Here is a 21386-nt window from a genome sequence, read left to right as displayed (position 1 = left end):
GCGAATATTTAGTACTACCTTATTGTGTTAAGAAAATATGTTTATTTTGATGTCACTGTCTGTGGCCACATTACTTGCAATTGCATGTGACACGGATTGACAATTATTCATGTCAAATCTTACAAATAAAAAAAAAGGTTATCCTAATAATATAAAAAAAGACATGTCTTGGAACACATTTGTTCATATAATATGCACATGATATTCAATATTAATTCCACATTTCAGTTTCAAATAAAGATACTTTATCTAATAATTGCCTGATTTTTATGTTGGCCATAAAATTACAAGCCCCTTAGTTTAACTACTGTAACAACGATCTGGAGCTGAACAGAGGACAAAAGTGTCACCTGTAAAGACAACTTTCTGCTAATCCCTTTTACATTTCCTTTATATTGTAGTGTTTGTTTTGGAGGTTTGGGGGGTTGTCGGTCTCACATCATTACGATTAGAATGAATTCCCGTTGATGTCTGTGTCAGCAATATTCTATTGTAGATTTTAGAACCATGTCCGTCCAGTCTACTGATTCTAATTTTATGCCTCACACCTCTTCTCCCCCATCTCCACAGACTGACTGCTGGTGCGTCTTGAGGTTGCATATCCAGGCGAAGCGCTTCCCACAGTGGCTACAGGCAAAGGGTTTCTCCCCTGTATGGACCCTCTGGTGCTTCTTCAGGTTGCCAGCCTCTGAGAACATCTTCCCACAGGTGGCACACCTGAACGGCTTCTCCCCTGTGTGTACCCTCTGGTGAGCCTCCAGGTTGGACTGACCGGTGAAGGCCTTACCGCAGGCTCGGCACACGTAGCTCTTTCTCCTCCCGGCCGCATCGCAGTGCTGCTGGGCCAGCTGGGCTGCCTGCTGCCCAGCCAGGTTCACCTCGATGTGGGCAAAGCCTTTGGCCGTGGCCCCTCTTCCTGGTGGTAGACCTACCAGGGAGTGAAGGGATTGGGAAGACATACCGGTACTAGTATTGGTGGTGGAGGTAGTTGGGTTTTCTGGGTGAGTCTGTTGTAGCTGCTGTGCTCTGAGGCGTCGTTGAAGCTGCCGCTGATGTGCTTGTTGAGACGCTCTCAAAATGGCTGCCCTGCTCCATGTGGGATGCCCCTGGATGCCCCCACCCACACCCAGAGTGGCTGTTTGTACTCCCTGATGCCCAGAGAAAGGCACACCCTCCCCTGTGGGCCTGACAGTCGCTGAGGGGAGCCGGGGCTGAGGCTCTGGGTCGACTATGAGGCAGTCTGGGTCATTGTCCGTAGTGTTGTCGGTGTAGGAGCACGAGGGACCACCGGAGGGCGATGTTGATGCCGATGTGTCTGGGGCCCAGCGCGTGAAGAAGGTCTCCAGCTCAAACATTGAGTACTCAGAGCCTAGCGTGTTGGCTGCTCTCTGCTTGCTGAGCTGCTGTGTGGTCTGGGTTGGAGGTGTGTTGTCTGATGCTCCCTTGGGCATATTGGCTTTATTACCTAGGCTCGCTGCGGGACTAGTGGTTCCAATACCTTTTTGTGAGGAGGACTCCCCAGTACCTGGATAAAGATCATAGAAAAGGTACATGTTTATTGTAAATACTAGTTCAGATGCTCATTCTGAGTTAAAAGACATGGTAAAGGATGATAAGCTAGAGAGGGCTTTTACATGTACACTTTAGTAAGGGTTTCCCAAACTCAGTCCTGGGGTCCCCCCTGGGTGCACATTTTGGTTTTTGCCCTAGCACTGATTCAAATAACCAACTCATCGTCAAGCTTTGACTATTTGAATTAGTGTAGTGCTAGGGCAAAAACCAAAACAGGCACTCAGGGGGGACCCCAGGACCGAGTTAGGAAAACCCTGATTTAGCAGACACTCTTATCCAAGGCGACTTACAGTTAGTGCATTCAACTTAAAGGGGGGCTGAACTGGCCTCGTTTGCCTCATTAAGAAAATAGCTTTTAGTAAACTATTATAAGTGAGGAGGTCAGTGACACTGTCTGGTGGGCGCCAACACAGTTGTCATGCATTCCTGGTTTATTTTCATTCTCCACTTACACTCTGCTGTCATGTCAGGTCCTCCTGTTGCTGTGATACTTCCCAGGTTCTGTCCCAGTCTTAGTGTTGATGGAGTTGATTCAGGAGCTGCAGGCTAGGAAGAAGAGAGGAGAAATAGCCTATGAGATAAACTAAACACTAGATAGATAGCGATCAGCAGAACGCCTCACTGCCTGCCCTCCAGGACATCTACAGCACACGGTGTCACAGAAAAGCCAAGAAGATCATCAAGGACCTCAGCCACCCGAGCCACGCCCTGTTCATCCCGCTACCATCTAGAAGGCGGAGACAGTACAGGTGCATCAAAGCTGGGACTGAGAGACTGAAAAACAGCTTCTATCTCCAGGCCATCAGACTGTTAAACGGTCACCACTAACCGGCCTTCGCCCAGTACCCTGCCCTCAACTTTAGTCACTATTACTAGCTGGGTACCTCCCGGGAACCAGAGCCCTGCACCTTAGAGACTGCTGCCCTATGTACATAGTCATTGAACACGGGTCACTTAAATAATTTTTACATACTGTTTTAGCCACTTCATATGGATTTACTGTATTCTGGTCAAGGCTCATCCTATATAATTACTGCTGTACACACCTTTTCTATTCATATACTGTCCATAATGTCTATACACACAATCATATACATATATATTTATATTCCGGACTGTGACATTGCTCGTTCTAATATTTCTATATTTCTTAATCCCTTTCTTTTTCTTTTGGGGAATTTTACATGGTTTTCTTTGTATTGTTAGGTATTACTGTACTGATGGAGCTAGAAACATAAGCATTTCGCTACACCCGCGATAACACCTGCTAAATATGTGTACGCAACCAATACAATTTGATTTAATTTAGAGGTGTTACTGTAATATTCTGTTGCACCCCCTTTTGCCCTCAGAACTGCCTCAATTCGTCAGGGCATGGATGCTGGCCCATGTTGACTCCAATGCTTCCCACAGTTGTGTCAAGTTGGCTGGTAGTGGATCTCTACTCTGAATAGCTTGTTCCATCTCATCCCACAGATGCTCAATTGGATTGAGATCTGGTGACTGGGCAGGCCACTGCAGTAAGCTGAATTCACTGTCACGTTCGTGGAACCATTCCTAGACAATCCTAGCCTTGTGGCAATTCGCAGATTGATACATTGTTGCCATGAAGGGATGCGCCCGATTGTATCCTCAGTGTACTGTAAATCAAAAACATATTTAGGAAAGTCTAATTCACTGTTTTCACTGCAATAAATAATAATTCATTAAAATTAGTAAATTTGTTAAAGACATGTTCCGGTACTGGCGAGTATGTAGTAAGTCATTTTTAAACCTTCCGCTTTTGGGCGGGATGTGTCAATGTGTAGTTCATACACGCATAATCTATGAGCATAATTACTGTCTTACCTCAATTATCCACAAAATCCCTCGTTTTCTGGAAGCTGTGTGGTGCCATTTTCCCTACATTTACCCCCACGCGGGCCAGCCCCCTAACAATTCGAGTTTCAACCAATAAGCTTCAGCCCCTCGCCATTTGAGTAACAGCTAGCAAGACACACACAAAGTAAAGCGAGAGAGAGCAATGAAGTGGTGCACACATCTGCACATTTGTGATGTAGAACGCAATTTTCCGGGACCACCTTTGGCTCGTGGGTGCTACTTTCAGAACTACTGGCTAAAAAGTATACAAAAGTACCGGAGAATATCTTTTAAGTGATAATTATTTGACTTCCATTTTAGGCAAATATTGTGGATGTGATGAATGCTCTTTAAGATATTGATATTGTGTCACAGTTGAGGAAATTGAATGTCCTGTGATGGAGTAATGTAATGTTAATAACCACATTAATTCATTCATCGTTTTTGCAAAGAAACATTTTAATCTTCTTTTAACATTACAAGATAAGGACATCAATCAAAGTTTCACAGAATTGTGACACAATAGACTTATCCCTTATAAGCGTAGAGCATTTTGGACTCAAAATAAAAAATAGTACCATCACCTAACAAGATATTTACACCTTTACTGCTAACAAATATGGTTAATTCAACCCATTTACTGGTTTATGGTGTATGTTGAACCTATATACCTTGGTGTTACAAGGGGAATCAAATATGCACTATTCTCACCACATATTATAATTTTCATACAGCTTTATGAGTAGAAAACAAATAAATATGCTTATTACCATCACCAGCTATAGGACTCCCGGAACACAATCTAATTACTAAAAGGACTGTCTTGATCAGATAAGAAAAGACAAAATTACCCAGACTACACCAATCTCGGACACTCAGAATTAAAATATTGCTTGTGCATCTGTCCACGAGAGATTTCACTAACAACCCTTCCCTAAACCCCTTTACTAATATCAATATAGTGTCTATATTAATGACCAAGAGTTATTCCTGATCGTGTGACCTGACCAGAGGAAAAACTCTGGGTCCTATTTTTATCCTATAACTATTAGTTGTTTCTGGTCAGGTCATGTGATTAGGGACAACTCCTGGCCCTAGTTAAATTCTATAACCATCTGAGTTTTCAGGAGAAAAAAACCTGGCCCTTCTCATATTGAAATAGATGGTTGATATAATACCCCGGTCCAATCTAGTAGTACTACTGCTGAGGATGATGTCGTAGTACTACTGCTGAGGATGAGGTCGTAGTACTACTGCTGAGGATGAGGTCGTAGTACTACTGCTGAGGATGATGTCGTTTCTGGTGTTTCTTTAGATTGCTAGGGTCGGCAAAGCGTTCCCCACAGAGCGGGCAGGCGTACGGCCTCTCCCCCGTGTGAACGTTCTTGTGGATTTTAAGGTTCCAGTACTGAGAGAAGTGCTTCCCGCACACCGTGCACCCAAACGGCCGCTCGCCCGTGTGGGTTCTAAGGTGCGGTTCTAGATTCGCCGGGGAGGAGAACCCTTTACCGCAGAACTTGCAGAGGTATGCTTTCTTCCTTACCACTTTCTTCCTCCCGCATTTGTACGTCTCCTGACCCCCCTGTGCCTCATCCGACCCCCCCATTCCGACATCATAACCAGCCATCTCTGACCCCTCTCTAGAACCCATAGAACCTGAGAAGCTTCCGGAGCCTTCTACAGTGAAACCCCTGTGCTGACCCATCTCAGAGCCAGCAGGCCCCATCCTCCCTCCCATGATCAGCATGCTTGTGCCTGCTGGGTAGGACAGGTTGAGGGAGGATGGCCCTGGGACGCTAGCGTCACCACAACCACCACTGCCCCCATTGGTCCACAGCGGAAGGGGGTGGCTCTCGTACGACACACGGCCATAGCTGACCTCCGTGGTGTGGTGCCTGGTCGTCCCGGGGTGGTGGTGGTGGGTGTGGTCTGGGGGTGAGTTGTGGTGGGTGGCCTCCAGGGGTAATGCTCCTCCTCTGTAGTCGTCTCTGCTGGACTCCTCCGGCCCTTGAGAAGAGAACACAGCGTCACAATCACACCACTGGCTGTTGTTGAAATCAATGGGAGACCTCACCATGGAGCTACACTTGGGGAATGTCAATGCCATTAGAACATGTTTTCAAAGCTTTATGCTCTGGAACAGGCAGGGATAGAAATATTAATGCCATTAGAACATGTTTTCAAAGCTTTATGCTCTGGAACAGGCAGGGATGGATGCAACAGTGTAGTCTTTACATGGGATCTAACTAAACTTGTGTCATAGGTCTAACCCCTTGATTATCAAGCCCTGCTGTTAGTGCCAATACCCAATTTAACCACACACACAGCCCTCCACCCCTGTAGTCTACACTCACCCTCCTGGATGCGGAGTCCTCCACCCCGTGGGTCCAGATTCTCCACCTTGATCAGCAGGATGTCAGGGTCTCTGTCCTCCACCGCTGCAGACTGGAAACACAGGGACGGACCAGGAATTAGATATCACAATTACTATTATGCAATGAATCGTATTCATTTCTGAAATCACTCACTAGAACTGTGTGACCGGAATAAATATATGGACCAACGATTACAAATCGTGTACATCTTACATGCATGCAAAAAGTATTTTATGTAGCTATAGATGTTTACTGATATGTTATATGCATCTCGTTGCATAATTTGACTGGTGAATGGATGTCTGTTACTCAAAACCTCTTAATACTGGGCCTCTCCAATTAAATATAGTGGTTATAGTGACCTTATGGTTTGAGTGATTTGATATTATTTAACAAAGATTAGGTGACTAAGAATTGATTGGAAGATTAATAAACTCGTGTCATGCTCAATAATGATTAAACAAATATGACCTATTTATGAGTGTTCTTGCAGGTGGTGGGAGATATTTGTGTGTGACAGACGTGTAAGCAGCCCCAGTACAGCTTTCCTTATTGGTGAATCGTTTGAATCCCTTCAGCTTTCCTTTGTCCGCCATATAAACCACTATTGCCTATTCATTTCAATAACGACAGAAACCTCAGTGTAGGAATGTATTTTATTCATAATAGTTCCATATGTAGAAAAACATAGAAGAGGCATTGTAATACATGTTTACTATAACAAACTGCCACTCATTCATAAACTGGCATCAAAATAACTTATTAAAAAGTGAATCTGTCCAATGTCAAATATCCCCTTTAGCGTTAGATATACAAAACAATTTTAAATATGTACACAAAGAACAAGCATCATCCTCTCCAGATTTACACTTTAAGGTTGACATTTACCATGAATACCTTTAAATCGGTAGCTTATTGGACCAAATTCACCCTTCCTTAGTCCACTGATATGAAATGTCTTATGTACATAATCAAAACCACCCATCATACCCCAAAACATTTCCATGCGCACCCATCAGGGCACCTGTGAGTTGTGATTCATGATGACTGACCGTAGAGACATTTACATTTTACATTTACATTTAAGTCATTTAGCAGACGCTCTTATCCAGAGCGACTTACAAATTGGAAAGTTCATACATATTCATCCTGGTCCCCCCGTGGGAATTGAACCCTGGTCCCCCCGTGGGAATTGAACCCACAACCCTGGCGTTGCAAGTGCCATGCTCTACCAACTGAGCCACACGGGACCACAGAGCATTGTTAAGTTTGTCTGTTAGTATGCCAAATGGTAGGTCACCCCCGATTCATTTTTAAGCATAAGGTTGAGACCTCCTGGCTAGAAACAGTCTGGTTTCTAAAACACAGTGGAAACTTGATTAGCTTAATGAGTAAGGAAAACTACATGAGTAAGTTCGGGCCCCGCCCCTGCTAATTTGTATTCGTATTTATTAGGATCTCCACTAGCTGCTGCCCAGGGGGGGGGCAAAACAGGATTAAAACAATTCAAATCACAAAATATAAAAAAACAATACATCACACAACTACACATCTACAATATTACAATGCATGTGTGAGTAGAGTGCGTGTTAGCATATGCGCTCGTGTCTTCACAGTCCATGCTGTGCCATAAGGTGTTGTTTATTCTGATACAAAAAAATAAAAAATAGATTTTACAACTTGCTTGAGTTACTTTGATGTGGAAGAGAGTTCCATGTAGTCAGCTGTCTGAACGGACAGTTTGGTGCTTCAACACGTCAATACCGCTCATAAAAGACAAGTAGGGATGCAGTCAATCTGTCCTCTACATTGAGCCAGGAGAGATTGACATGCATGTTATTGATATTAGCGCTCAGCGTACATTTAAGGGCCAGCCGTACTGCTCGGTTCTGGGTCAACTGTAATTGGCCTATGTTCTTCTTTGTGGCACTTGACCATATGAGTGGGCAGTGGTGCAGGTGGGATAAAACTAGGGCTCATGTCCGGGGGATATACGTCTGGATGGTTCCTCTCGTGGTGGGTCTTGAGGTTGCGTATCCAGGCGAATCCTTTCCCACAGAGCTCACAGTGGAAGGGTTTCTCCCCTGTATGGACCCTCTGGTGCTTCTTCAGGTTGCCAGCCTCGGAGAACATCTTCCCACAGGTGTTGCATCTGAACGGCCTCTCCCCTGTGTGGGTCCTCAGGTGGATCTCTACTTTCTTGGGCCGGTTGAACGCCTTGCCGCAGAAGTTGCAGATGAACAGTTTCTCCCGGGCACTGGTCCTGTGGGGGACCTTGCCGCCCCTCGTCAGGGGGAAGCCAGTGTTGCCGCCGCCAGTGTTTCTGCCCCCGCCGCCGTGTGTCCACCCGTTCGCGTCGGAAGTCGACGGCATCGCAATGTCATTGGAGTGAGATTGTGATGGGGCGGCCATGTTGCCATGGTTACCCTGGAACCTGCCTCCTCCCCCAAACATTGCAGACATTCCACTGTCGCGACCCCACTTATCCAGAGGCGCCTTTCCATCCTCCTCCTCCGAGTCGACGTTCAGAACCTCCTCTCGGTTCCCCGGGAGATGGCGGTGGACGGTGACCGAAGCAGGAAGTGGACGGCGGTGCCCGGACTGAAAAGACGCAGCAGCCTCGGCGACTGTGCTGTATGAACAAGATGGCTGCCCAGCCCCAGCCGTCTCTGCCTGGTTGCTCTCATTAAAGAACGAGCCCAGCGGCCCCAGACCGTCCCCTCTGTCATCATCACCACTGTACCACAGTCCTGAGTGTTGGGGTTCACTGTCAGACTTAAGGAGAGGTGCCGAGCCACTGACCTCCACACGGTGCCTGTTCCTGGGGCCCTGCTGCTGCTCGGGGTGCTGAGGCTGGCTGAGCTGCTCTGGGCCATGGGCTGAAGTGGGTGGATGGGATGTGGAGTCCCCAGGGCCGGTTCTATTGCTGCCTCCACGAGGTCCACACTCCACCACTCCTGGACGAGAGAGGAAGGGAATGAGAGCAGGTTAATAGTTAACTCAAGTCAACGGTATGGCCAGGTTGAGTAATGTGAGAATGGAGTGTTGATGTTGATCAAATGCATGGGGTGAGTAATTGCAGTATCTGCAACACAGCAACCAAAGTTGAGACGGACTAACACACTCACCGTCCTCTCCGATCAGTGGTACGTCGTCTGCCTCCGCGTCTCCAAGGGGATCCTCCATCCTCTCCTCTTTGACCAACAGAGACTCAGGTTCCACAAGCTGCAGATCTGGCGACTGGAAGATCGAAAAGTTGGGAATTAACCGCATAAATATACACCACAACATGGTTGATAATGACCTACTGGTGACTGATGCAGCCAAGTGCTCAAAATGGTTCAAACGGGCCATTGTGTACTGTAGGACGATGCTATAATGGAATATAACGGTGAGCCACCAAGTAGATTTGTTTTCTTGAAGTGTGTAAGACCTTGACAACCAGTATTACAGTTTTGGTTTCTTGAACTTACCTTGTCTCGGATGGGGTTGGGATGCATCTGGGAACTGTTGTGATCATTACTGGCTCCAGGGCCTCCTGACCACATCCCCAGGTGATCTAGTTGTATGTCGTAGACACCACCTATGATAAAAATAAAAAATAAACGTACTTGTAAAAGAAATTGCAGGTTGACTCGAGGTCACATTGGCCTAGAAGAGCTTTGTCAGATTTCAATGACCAAAACAAAGGTGGGTCCCAATGACTGTATACAGTGAGTGTACAAAACATAAGGAACATGCTCTTTCCATGAGGCTGACCAGGTGAAAGTTATGATCCCTTATTGATGTGACCTGTTACACCCACTTCAATCTGTGTAGATGAAGGTAAGGAGACAGGTTAAAGGAGGATTTTTTGTAAGCCTTCAGACAATTGAGACATGGATTGTGCCATTCAGAGGATGAATGGGCAAGACAAAATATTGAAGTGCCTTTGAACGGGGTATGGTAGTAGGTGCCAGGCGCAACGGTTTGAGTGTGTCAAGAACTGCAACGCTGCTGGGTTTTTCACACTCAACAGTTTCCTGTGTGTATCAAGAATGGTCCACCACCCAAAGGACATCCAGCCAACGGCATCCCAGTGGTCAAAAACGGGTCATTGATGAAAGAGGACAAAGGAGGCTGACACGAATTGTGCAGAGAAACAGATGGGCTATAGTTAGTCAACTGACAGTCCACTACAACATCGGTGCCCAAAGACCCATAAAAGAACGCACAACTCGTTGGTCCGTGACACGGATGGGGTATGGCAGCTGACGACCTTATAGAGTTCCACGTCTCTCAGCAAAATACAAGAAACTGTGGTTGCAGTGGGCTAAGGAACGAAAACACTGGACACGGGAGAATTGGAAAAACATTGCCTGGTTGGATGAATCCCGGTTCCTGCTGTTTCACACTGAGGGGAGGACTACGGTATGGAGAAAACCACGAGTACATGCATCCATCATGCCAGGTGTCAACAATACAGGCTGGAGGTGGTGTGGAGTGTGTTTTTATGGCACACATTGGTCCCCTTGATAAAAGCGGAGCAACGTTTGAATGCCACAGGATATGTGAACATCGTCGCCAATCAGGTGCATCCCTTCATGTCAGCAGTGTATCCATCTGTGAATAGATTGTTTTCCCAGCAGGATAATGCCACAAGGCTAGGATTGTCCAGAAATGGTTCCACGAACATGACAGTGAATTCAGCTTACTGCAGGAAGGTGTTCCTGTTTTGTACACTCAGTGTCGGTGGCCCCAATGATTGTATATGTGGCCCCAATGGGGGAAAAAAGTCAATATTACACAAGTTTTGATGGTTTTCCAGTAGGGCTGGGCATAAAACATAAAAATGTTGACTAACTTCTATAACGCAATTTTAATGTTTGATTAGTTACATTAAATTATTCAGTAACGACTAAAAAATTATGGCAATCAGCAGTTTTCTAACTGCCGATAAAAATGGATAACAGCTGAAAACTGCTAGCTAACTAACTTTCTAGCACAAGTCAACAACTACGGGTGGTCAAGGGTTTTGTTTAGAAAGGATACAGTGTGCCAATTTTTTTTAGGAGAACTTACCCAGCAGGTTAGGAGAATTAACATAGTAGGTTAGGAGAATTAGGTTAAGGTTAGGAAAACGGTCTCCAACCTTTTTTAGCATGAGCGACTTAGATTATTTTTTGGTAGCTTTCTTATTGGCACATTCTTCACTTCTCTACCCTGCAACCCCAGATCCTTGGTGTACAAGATGTGTTCTGTCAATATACCTTGTAAAATAATGGTTATTATAAACTAGGCAGTTCGAGCCCTGAATGCTGATTGGCTGACAGCTGCGGTATATCAGACCGTATTCCACGGGTATGACAAAACATTTATTTTTACTCTTCTAATTACGTTGGTAAACAGTTTATAATACCAATAAGGCACCTCGGGGGTTTGTGGTATATGACCAATATGCCACGGCTAAGGGCTGTGTCCAGGCACTCTGTGTTGCGTTGTGTGGTGCTTAAGCACAGCCCTCATCTGTGGTATATTGGCCATATGCCACAGACTGTCAGTTGTTTATTTAAGCAGTAAGGCCTAAGAGGCCCCATAAAATTGTTTTGTATTTTCCGGAATTCTTTTTTTTTCTTTCTCGTTTTGTTTATACTCTCAATATTACAATTATTCATAGAGAAACAACAAACATTTATGTTCTGAGTCCATGTCCCATCCCATCAGAAATAGAGACATACTAAGACAACGTTAGCATGTAAATTATACAATTATAAATTAGTGCAGGAAATTGATTAAAATCCTGGAAATGAATGCTGTAAATTAACAAATAACTATGCAAATGGTAACAATTGGTCGAGTACCAGAGTGAGGCTACAAAATAGGATTTTGATTCTATGTCATGTTCTACAAAAATGACTACTTTACTGTCAGTAGTCCTATTATTTTGGGATAAAGTTTGATAGAACAGTATAAAGCAATCAGAATGGACAAAGTCCATTAAAAACACTTGTTTTTTATGCACTACCCAGAAAGCATATTTAGAACTTGTATTATTCAGAACCGTCAAATATCGTCATACCGTCAAAAATAAAAACTATATTGATGATATTTTGGCCATGTCACCCAGACCTATTTTCCAGTGGTGTTTATTTATTTTTATCAGCACGGCAATCAAATAAACTAGTATCAGACATGGTATGCTATTACAGACAGTCTTCTTACCAGTTGATGAAGACGACCCTCTGAATTTCTCATTGGTGTTGATATGAACTCTGCTGTTGGGACGGCTGTTCATTGCGCTTTCCCGTAGCCTTCGTTCGGCGTAACCACGGGCCATCTTCAGCTCGAGAAGATTCAGCTTTCGCTTCAAACCTTTGTTCTCCCTTTGGCATTGTGACATTTGCAAACTTACAACCGCATAGTCGTCGTCTACCAGTTTGCAGATTTCTGCCACGGCTGCATTGGCCAATACCTCCATAATGGAAGCTAGCTGTGTCTGGAACGCAAGGCGACTCGACATTTTTGGACGCCTGGCTCGCGAGCACTAAAAGTCGAAAAATACAGTCTCATGCGATGTATATTTGATATATTTATTCACGCTCACTTCAAATATCGCCAAAGACGAAGTGATTAAACATAAATAGTAGACTAAAACCAGTCGTTTGCTAGCTCTGTAGCTTTAGTTTCTTCTTCTGTGCTACCAGTCTTTCGTCAGCAACAATAAAAAGATTTCCGGGTCACGGAAATTTTCAAAATAAAAGTTCCCCACGTAATAGTAGAAAAGTGTAATTAACCTGTATTTATTCACAATATATGAAACATAATTGTCTAAACATTAATGATTCATATTTTTTCATATTTGGGGACATTTGCATTAAATGTGGGTTTTAAAATATGTTCCAAGGTCAAATAAATTCCCCCGATACAATACATTGTATGTGAAATACATATTGGCTTAGAGAGAACTATTCTAGTTGCCGACATAAAAGTGGGGTTGGGATTACTCAGCAGTGTCTGTAGAATATGGTGTAATTTCAATATGCCCAGCAACACTTTCTACTCCACCCACTCCATTGGTCCCAATGCAATACACTATAGGCCCATAAATTACATATTGGCTAATACAGAGAGAACTATTCTATGTGCCAAAGTAAAAGTGGGGTTGGGATAACTCTCCATGGTCTGCAGAATCTACACTGCTCAAAAAAATAAAGGGAACACTTAAACAACACAATGTAACTCCAAGTCAATCACACTTCTGTGAAATCAAACTGTCCACTTAGGAAGCAACACTGATTGACAATAAATTTCACATGCTGTTGTGCAAATGGAATAGACAAAAGGTGGAAATTATAGGCAATTAGCAAGACACCCCCAATAAAGGAGTGGTTCTGCAGGTGGTGACCACAGACCACTTCTCAGTTCCTATGCTTCCTGGCTGATGTTTTGGTCACTTTTGAATGCTGGCGGTGCTTTCACTCTAGTGGTAGCATGAGACGGAGTGTACAACCCACACAAGTGGCTCAGGTAGTGCAGCTCATCCAGGATGGCACATCAATGCGAGCTGTGGCAAGAAGGTTTGCTGTGTCTGTCAGCGTAGTATCCAGAGCATGGAGGCGCTACCAGGAGACAGGCCAGTACATCAGGAGACGTGGAGGAGGCCGTAGGAGGGCAACAACCCAGCAGCAGGACCGCTACCTCCGCCTTTGTGCAAGGAGGAGCACTGCCAGAGCCCTGCAAAATGACCTCCAGCAGGCCACAAATGTGCATGTGTCTGCTCAAACGGTCAGAAACAGACTCCATGAGGGCGGTATGAGGGCCCGACGTCCACAGGTGGGGGTTGTGCTTACAGCCCAACACCGTGCAGGATGTTTGGCATTTGCCAGAGAACACCAAGATTGGCAAATTCGCCACTGGCGCCCTGTGCTCTTCACAGATGAAAGCAGGTTCACACGCACATGTGACAGACATGACAGAGTCTGGAGACGCCGTGGAGAATGTTCTGCTGCCTGCAACATCCTCCAGCATGACCGGTTTGGCGGTGGGTCAGTCATGGTGTGGGGTGGCATTTCTTTGTGGGGCCGCACAGCCCTCCATGTGCTCGCCAGAGGTAGCCTGACTGCCATTAGGTACCGAGATGAGATCCTCAGACCCCTTGTGAGACCATATGCTGACACATGCACATTTGTGGCCCGCTGGAGGTCATTTTGCAGGGCTCTGGCAGTGCTCCTCCTTGCACAAAGGCGGAGGTAGCGGTCCTGCTGCTGGGTTGTTGCCCTCCTACGGCCTCCTCCACGTCTCCTGATGTACTGGCCTGTCTCCTGGTAGCGCCTCCATGCTCTGGACACTACGCTGACAGACACAGCAAACCTTCTTGCCACAGCTCGCATTGATGTGCCATCCTGGATGAGCTGCACTACCTGAGCCACTTGTGTGGGTTGTAGACTCCGTCTCATGCTACCACTAGAGTGAAAGCACCGCCAGCATTCAAAAGTGACCAAAACATCAGCCAGGAAGCATAGGAACTGAGAAGTGGTCTGTGGTCACCACCTGCAGAACCACTCTTTTATTGGGGGTGTCTTGCTAATTGCCTATAATTTCCACCTTTTTTCTATTCCATTTGCACAACAGCATGTGAAATTTATTGTCAATCAGTGTTGCTTCCTAAGTGGACAGTTTGATTTCACAGAAGTGTGATTGACTTGGAGTTACATTGTGTTGTTTAAGTGTTCCCTTTATTTTTTTGAGCAGTGTATATATGGTGTTATTTTATGGGGACTGAGGTGTAAATACCCAGCAACACTTTCTACTCCACCCACTCCATTCACTGCAATGCAATACACTGTAGGCCTATAGGTGAGATTAGTTTAAGACACAATGTAAACAATTATGGACTAGCATACCTGTAAACCAGGGTTTTCCAGTTTCCCAAACTCGGTCCTGGAGCTCCCATTGGGTGTACATTTTAGATTTTTGCCCTGGCACTACACAGCTGATTCAAATAATAAAAGCTTGATAATGAGTTGGTTATTTGAATCAGCTGTATAGTGTTAGGGTAAAAAACAAAACGTGCACCCAGGGGGGGACAGGACCAAGTTTGGGAAATCCTGCTGTTAACGACCTATATAGTTTAACCTAATGATGATGAGCCATTTGCGCCTTTTACACATGTAAATCAGTGCCCCAAAAAAATGCATATGGCCTGCCTGACAAATAACTTCAATTTACTTTAAATGGAGCCAATCGACACTATACGATACAAATATCAAATCAAATATTGCACTGTATAGGCAGAACAATCTATAGCGTGTCCATAAAACCGGGCTCCAGTCTATTCACTAGAGTCCCTAGAATACAAAACAGCCAATCCTCTCTTCAAGCCTCTTCCTTCAAGTAAACAGATGAGGTCCACCAAGGCCAGATGAGAAAGGCTTGGTAACAGCCAGTGTCGATTTTAGCAGGTAAATCTTGGTGGGGCAATAAAAAAAATGTGGGATGCGTACCAGCAAAGCCACTACACCCCACAAAACTAAACAATTCAATAATTGCACTATAACGGTGACAAACGGTGCCCACAAACTGTTAGGGCCTACATAAAGCTGTCCCAACAGCCGTCCCAACTCCCAACACCTTACCACTGCTACATCTGGCTATCAGCTGAGCCTTGTCTGGCAGCAAAACAGCTAATTCAGCCTCATTTACTGCCTTTAAAAAAAACAAAGCTGAAATTGCTGACTTGCGTAAACAAATGTGGTTTCTACTGACAATTGAGATGTACAAACTATGGCATAAGGGGACGACAAGCGGATAAGAGGCTAATCCATAATATCAATTAAGACATTAATGAGCGAGCTAGGACGGATGTACTCAACTATAACTATTTGAAAAGTTGCATATCACAGGGGCTATTCGATGCTAATGCAGAACCCCACATGATGTTTTTGTGCTGGTCAAGGGCAGTCAGGTCTGGAGAGAACCAAGGGCTATATCTGTTCCTGGTTCTAAATTTCTTGAATGGGGCATGCTTATTTAAGATGGTGAGGAAGGCATTTAAAAAAAATAACCAGGCATCCTTTACTGACGGGATGATGTCAATATCCTTCCAGGATACCCGGGCCAGGTCGATTAGAAAGGCCTGCTCGCTGAAGTGTTTCAGGGAGCGTTTGACAGTGATGAGTGGAGGTCGTTTGACCGCTGACCCATTACGGATGCAGGCAATGAGGCAGTGATCGCTGAGATCTTGGTTGAAAACAGCAGAGGTGTATTTGGATGGCAAGTTAGAATGATATCTATGAGGGTGCCCGTGTTTATGGATTTGGGGTTGTACCTGGTGGGTTCATTGATCATTTGTGTGAGATTGAGGGCATCAAGCTTAGATTGTAGGATGGCCGGGGTGTTAAGCATGTTCCAGTTTGGGTCACCTAGCAGCACGAGCTCTGAAGATAGATGGGGGGCAATCAATTCACATATGGTGTCCAGGGCACAGCTGGGGGCAGAGGCTGGTCTATAGCAAGCGGCAACGGTGAGAGACTTGTTTCTGGAAAGGTGGATTTTTAAAAGTAGAAGCTCGAATTGTTTGGATACAGACCTGGATAGTATGACAGAACTCTACAGGCTATCTCTGCAGTAGATTGCAACACCGCCCCCTTTGGCAGTTCTATCTTGTCGGAAAATGTTATAGTTAGGGATGGAAATTTCAGGGTTTTTGGTGGTCTTCCTAAGCCAGGATTCAGACACAGCTAGGACATCCGGGTTGGCAGAGTGTTCTAAAGCAGTGAATAAAACAAACTTAGAGATGAGGCTTTTAATGTTAACATGCATGAAACCAAGGCTTTTACGGTTACAGAAGTCAACAAATGAGAGCACCTGGGGAATAGGAGTGGAGCTAGGCACTGCAGGGCCTGGAATAACCTCTACATCACCAGAGGAACAGAGGAGGAGTAGGATAAGGGTACGGCTAAAGGCTAAAGAACTGGTCATCTAGACCTGTAGGGAACAGAGAGTAAAAGGAGCAGGTATCTGTGCGAAATAGAATAGATTCCTGGCATAATGTACAGACAAAGGTATGGTAGGATGTGAGTACATTGGAGGTAAACCTAGGCATTGAGTAATGATGAGAGAGATATTGTCTCTAGAGACGTTTAAACCAGGTGATGTCACCGCATATGTGGAAGGTGGAACTAAATGGTTGGTTAAGGCATATTGAGCAGGGCTAGAGGCTCTACAGTGAAATAAGACAATAATCACTAACCAGGACAGTAATAGACAAGGCATATTGATATTAGGGAGAGGCATGCATAGCCGAGTGATCATAGGGGTCCAGTGAGTGGTTGGGCTGGCTGGAGACACGGCGATTCAGACAGCTAGCAGGCCCGGGGATAGCAAGCTAGCAGAAGGGCCTTAGAAGGACATTGCAACAGAGGAAAGTCTGTTTTATTCTCCTCGTGCGGTGACGTCGATAGACCAGTCGTGATGGATTAGTTGGATTCCGAATAGCAGAGGGGTCCATTTACTACACAACATACACTTATTATTACTTTCTTAGCTGCAGTATACATACTGTATCTCCCTGACATATTAGATCATTTATGCAGCAGCATACAATACATTTTTGGACTCACCTTGTTGTGCTGTGCTCACTTGAACAGGAAGGTGGCGTGGCGGTCCTCCGTGGGCAAATTTTGTCATCAAACTTTGTCATCAAAGTCTGCCATTCTCTGTATTTATGGTGCTTTCAACAACTGGGAACTTGAGGGGATAAAAAATCATGATGACGTCAGTGATCTTCAGGTCGTAGCGCTAGAAAGAGGCCAGAGTTCCCGATTTAGAATTCTGAGTTGGATGAAAGTTCTAAACGTATTTTCCCAGTCGTAGCTCGTTTTTCCAAGTTCCCTGTTGTCTTGAATTCACTAAAGTCAGATTTTGCACTTCTGAGTTAAGTTGTTTTGAGCGCGGCACAAATCATGCTTCACTGACAGCATGACCAATGTTGAATGTTTATCATTTTAAACTAGGAAAAAATACCCTTAACCTTAGACTTGGGACCACACAGACACTCCACTGAATAGCAGGCTAATGATTGCTTTGCAATGCTTGCAGTTTGCCACTGATTCCTTCCAAACCACTTATTGTTGAATTTGCGATTTCCAACTTGTTGTGAAATGTTTATGTCCAATGGCTGATGAGCACCGATATGTTATATCTATAATTTCTCTTCATATAACAAGGATTAAAAAGGATTTGCCGGTAGATTATCGACTTGATTCATGATGATGACTGCTAGCTAAGAGTTTGAAAGTATGATGTTGACATGATCAGTCCAACCAAAGCTACTGTAGATATGTGATTTGACATTTTATGTGGCTAATGACCTTGAGCCTTCTTGGATGGGTACTTTAATGTAACTCTATGGCAGCACCCAAAAGGCTTGAATTTTCGAGCTCTACCCTTAGACTTGGCGGTGATGTAGTGTCCCCATGAGTGACAGAACACTGAGCCAATCACGGCGCAACGCTCCGTATTTTTTGCTGGCTTGCCCCACCACAGAAAGCACTGAGCTAGGCTGAAACACCTGCATTTTGGAGTCCCCTAACTCAAGAAAACAAAAAAAGGGAGTCCTCGTTTGTATGCGGGATTTTCTCAATATAGGGGGTGCTGTTTCAACGTTAGCATTTATCGTCTCCAAATTAAACTGCCTCATACTCAATTCTCGTACAATATGCATATTATTATTACTATTGGATAGAAAACAATCTCTAGTTTCTAAAACCGTATGAATTATGTCTGTGGGTGAACCAGAACTCTTTCTAGAGCGAAACTCATGACAGGACATGCGAAGCTCTGAAAAATAGTCTCTGATCTCGGATCAGTTGAAAACTCTGTGTGTGCCCTATGGCTTGACATGAACTGCACCCGCCTTCCCCTGGATGTCAGTAACCAATGAGAAGTGGAATGGTGTCTCTACGTGTTTGTCAGAGTTTATAAAAGGGAGTGGAGTGAGATGACCCTTCCTTTTGACGCTCGCCAGGACGCAAGGGAGGACATCAGAATCGCATGCTCAAAAGCTCTCGTTATTGATCAAAGATCTATCCGTCTGTGATTTAGTTCGATATAGGTGTTAGAAACATCATAACGAAGTTATTTGAAACCGATTTATATCAGTTCATGCGAGTATATTGCTATTTTTCTGAATTTCCTTAGTATTGCGTTTGACGATTTGGGCATGTGTGTGCCGTGAAGCTATCGTTAGCTGCTAGTTCTGAAGTTGAGGAGGTCGTTTTACAACAAAGCAACGATACTTTTGGACAAAGGACACATTGCCCAAGATACTGATGGAAGCTCGTCCAAAAGTAAGAGTTATTTATGATTTTATTCCGTATTTATGTGGAAAAATTTAAACGCAGTTGTCGGCCATTTTTTGCGGCACTAGTCTGGCTGTAACTCACAATGTATGTCTTGTAACGTTAATTTTAAAAATCTAAATCAGCGGTTGCATTAATAACCAATGCATCTTTCATTAGCTGTCCAACCTGTATTTTTTTAGTCAATCTAATCGATAAATAATCGTAATCATAGGTGCCTTTCCAAGATGGCGCCGGCCCAAATGCATGCCATGTTTTGACAGATTACATTGCATAACCAAGATTTTTGATGCTAAATATGCACATTTTCGAACAAACTCTATATGCATTGTGTAATATGATGTTACAGGACTGTCATCTGAAGAATTCTGAGAAGGTTAGTGAAAAAATTTATATATTTTGGTGGCGATAACGTTATCGCCCCCTTTGCCTTGATTTCATGCTGGGGTGATGTTAGCTCATGTGGTATGCTAATATAACGATATATTGTGTTTTCGCTGTAAAACACTTAGAAAATCTGAAATATTGTCTGGATTCACAAGATCTGTGTCTTTCGATTGCTGTAGGCTGTGTATTTTTCTGAAATGTTTTAGGATGAGTAGTTTGGTAATTGACGTCGGTCTCTGTAATTATTCCGGCTGCTTCCAACGCTATTTCAGATTGCAGCTGCAATGTACAACTGTGATTTATACCTGAAAAATGCACATTTTTCTAAAAGAAAATATCCTATACCATAAATATGTTATCAGACTGTCATCTTATGAAGTTGTTTCTTGGTTAGTGGCTATATATATCTTTATTTAGTCGAATTAGTGATAGCTACTGATGCAGGAAAAAAATGGTGGAGCTAACGTGGTTAGCTAATAGATTTACATATTGTGTCTTCCCTGTAAAACATTTTAAAAATCAGAAATGATGGCTGGATTCACAAGATCTGTATCTTTCATCTGGTGTCTTGGACTTGTGATTTAATGATATTTAGATGCTTGTATTTACTTGTGACGCTATGCTAGGCTATGCTAGTCAGCTTTTTTACTGTGGGGGGTGCTCCCGGATCCGGGATGAGTACCAACTAAATTATATATATATTGTTTTCATTGTTTGCAAACTGATATGTGACCGTTATTAATGCCAAAATAACATGCAAAACAGGCTATTAGATCAGTGAACGCATGTTGGTTGAGTCTAAGTCATAGATCTGCACTTTTGTACTGGCACACTGCTGACTGACTAATTCAGGACTATGTCAAAATAACAAAACAATAAATTAACTAATTTAGCTTAGTCTTTGTTTGATACCAGTGTGAAATAAAACACCATTCCATACCAGACTTGCACTATAATTTAGGCGCAGAATTCCTACTAGTGTAAGAAGCTAACTGCTTCAAATAAACAATGGAAACAATGTGACCAGTAGATGGGGTGTTAACTGACTGGCATACCTGTACATTTCCTACATTATCCTATTGATGATGAGCAGGCTGCAGACTTTACATTTAAATCAGCCCAAGGCCAGCCTTATGTGTCAAAACATGCATCAGGTCAAGCATTTTGGCTAGACAACAAATTTATTTTAAATTTTTTTGAGTCAGTACCCTAGTAAGTTGATGCTGCTATAGGTTAGTATAACCCCAATCATGCCTATAGCCTATCAACGGTTGTCACGGAGGTTAAAGTATCTAGTGAATAGACTGGACCCTGCTCTTATGGACATAGTTTTTATTTTACAGTGCAATTTGTACAGTAAGACTTTTTTTTTTAAACGTTACATTTCAAAATTGCATCCTTGAACAATCGCACCAGTAAATTAACAAGAATCATACCATCAAAATAATGATTTATTTTTCTATATTGTCATTTACATTTCTTACCAGTAGGCTATTATGTTCTTCACATTAATTTACTTAAGCTCCAACCATTTTTTCAATGTGCTCGACCTTATAAGAATCTTTATCTTATTTAAAGAGGTAAATATCTTTAGTTAAGATTTTCCCCCATGTAATTACATTTTTTATGCACTATGCAAAGCTGCAGTTGCTGCCGTGATGCTCAGCAGTCTCGTGTGTAAAATTAAATAAGTACTTCCGGGTCACAGAAATTCGGAAAATTGTCAAATAAAAGTCCCCCATGTAATAGTAGATGTGTAATGACCTTTTATTTTTTCATGATATATGAAACATGATTGTCTAAACATGAATGATTTATATTTTTTCATATTTAAGTGACATTTGCATTAAAT

General features: G+C 43.6%; 1 protein-coding gene across 1 annotated transcript; it reads right to left on the bottom strand.

The window, feature by feature from the left end:
• Positions 1-9: 9 nt before the first annotated feature.
• On the bottom strand, positions 10-12517 carry LOC139566700 (uncharacterized). The gene is made up of 8 exons (XM_071387950.1): positions 12009-12517; positions 9281-9390; positions 8936-9047; positions 8610-8764; positions 5787-5877; positions 5312-5439; positions 2025-2118; positions 10-1525 (listed from the first exon to the last, which is right to left on the bottom strand). Exons 1-8 carry the CDS (start codon positions 12304-12306, stop codon positions 543-545), a joined length of 1971 nt encoding a protein of 656 aa, XP_071244051.1. The 5' UTR covers positions 12307-12517; the 3' UTR covers positions 10-542.
• Between the last annotated feature and the right edge of the window lie 8869 nt (positions 12518-21386).

This window comes from Salvelinus alpinus, chromosome 39 (genome assembly GCF_045679555.1).
Source record: "Salvelinus alpinus chromosome 39, SLU_Salpinus.1, whole genome shotgun sequence".
Lineage (NCBI taxonomy): Eukaryota > Metazoa > Chordata > Actinopteri > Salmoniformes > Salmonidae > Salvelinus > Salvelinus alpinus.
The sequence above is the reverse complement of the archived record's forward strand: the minus strand, read 5'-3'. Positions and strand labels throughout refer to the sequence as shown.

What these genes read in the sequence shown, in the direction of transcription:
- LOC139566700 (XM_071387950.1), bottom strand. Translation starts at nt 12,306, where the DNA reads ATGTCGAGTCGCCTTGCGTTCCAGACACAGCTAGCTTCCATTATGGAG. An exon ending in GGAACAGGCACCGTGTGGAG is followed by an intron (nt 5,878 to 8,609) that starts GTCAGTGGCTCG and finishes CTGTGTTTCCAG; the next exon opens with TCTGCAGCGGTGGAGGACAG. An exon ending in ACCTGACATGACAGCAGAGT is followed by an intron (nt 1,526 to 2,024) that starts GTAAGTGGAGAA and finishes ATCTTTATCCAG; the next exon opens with GTACTGGGGAGTCCTCCTCA.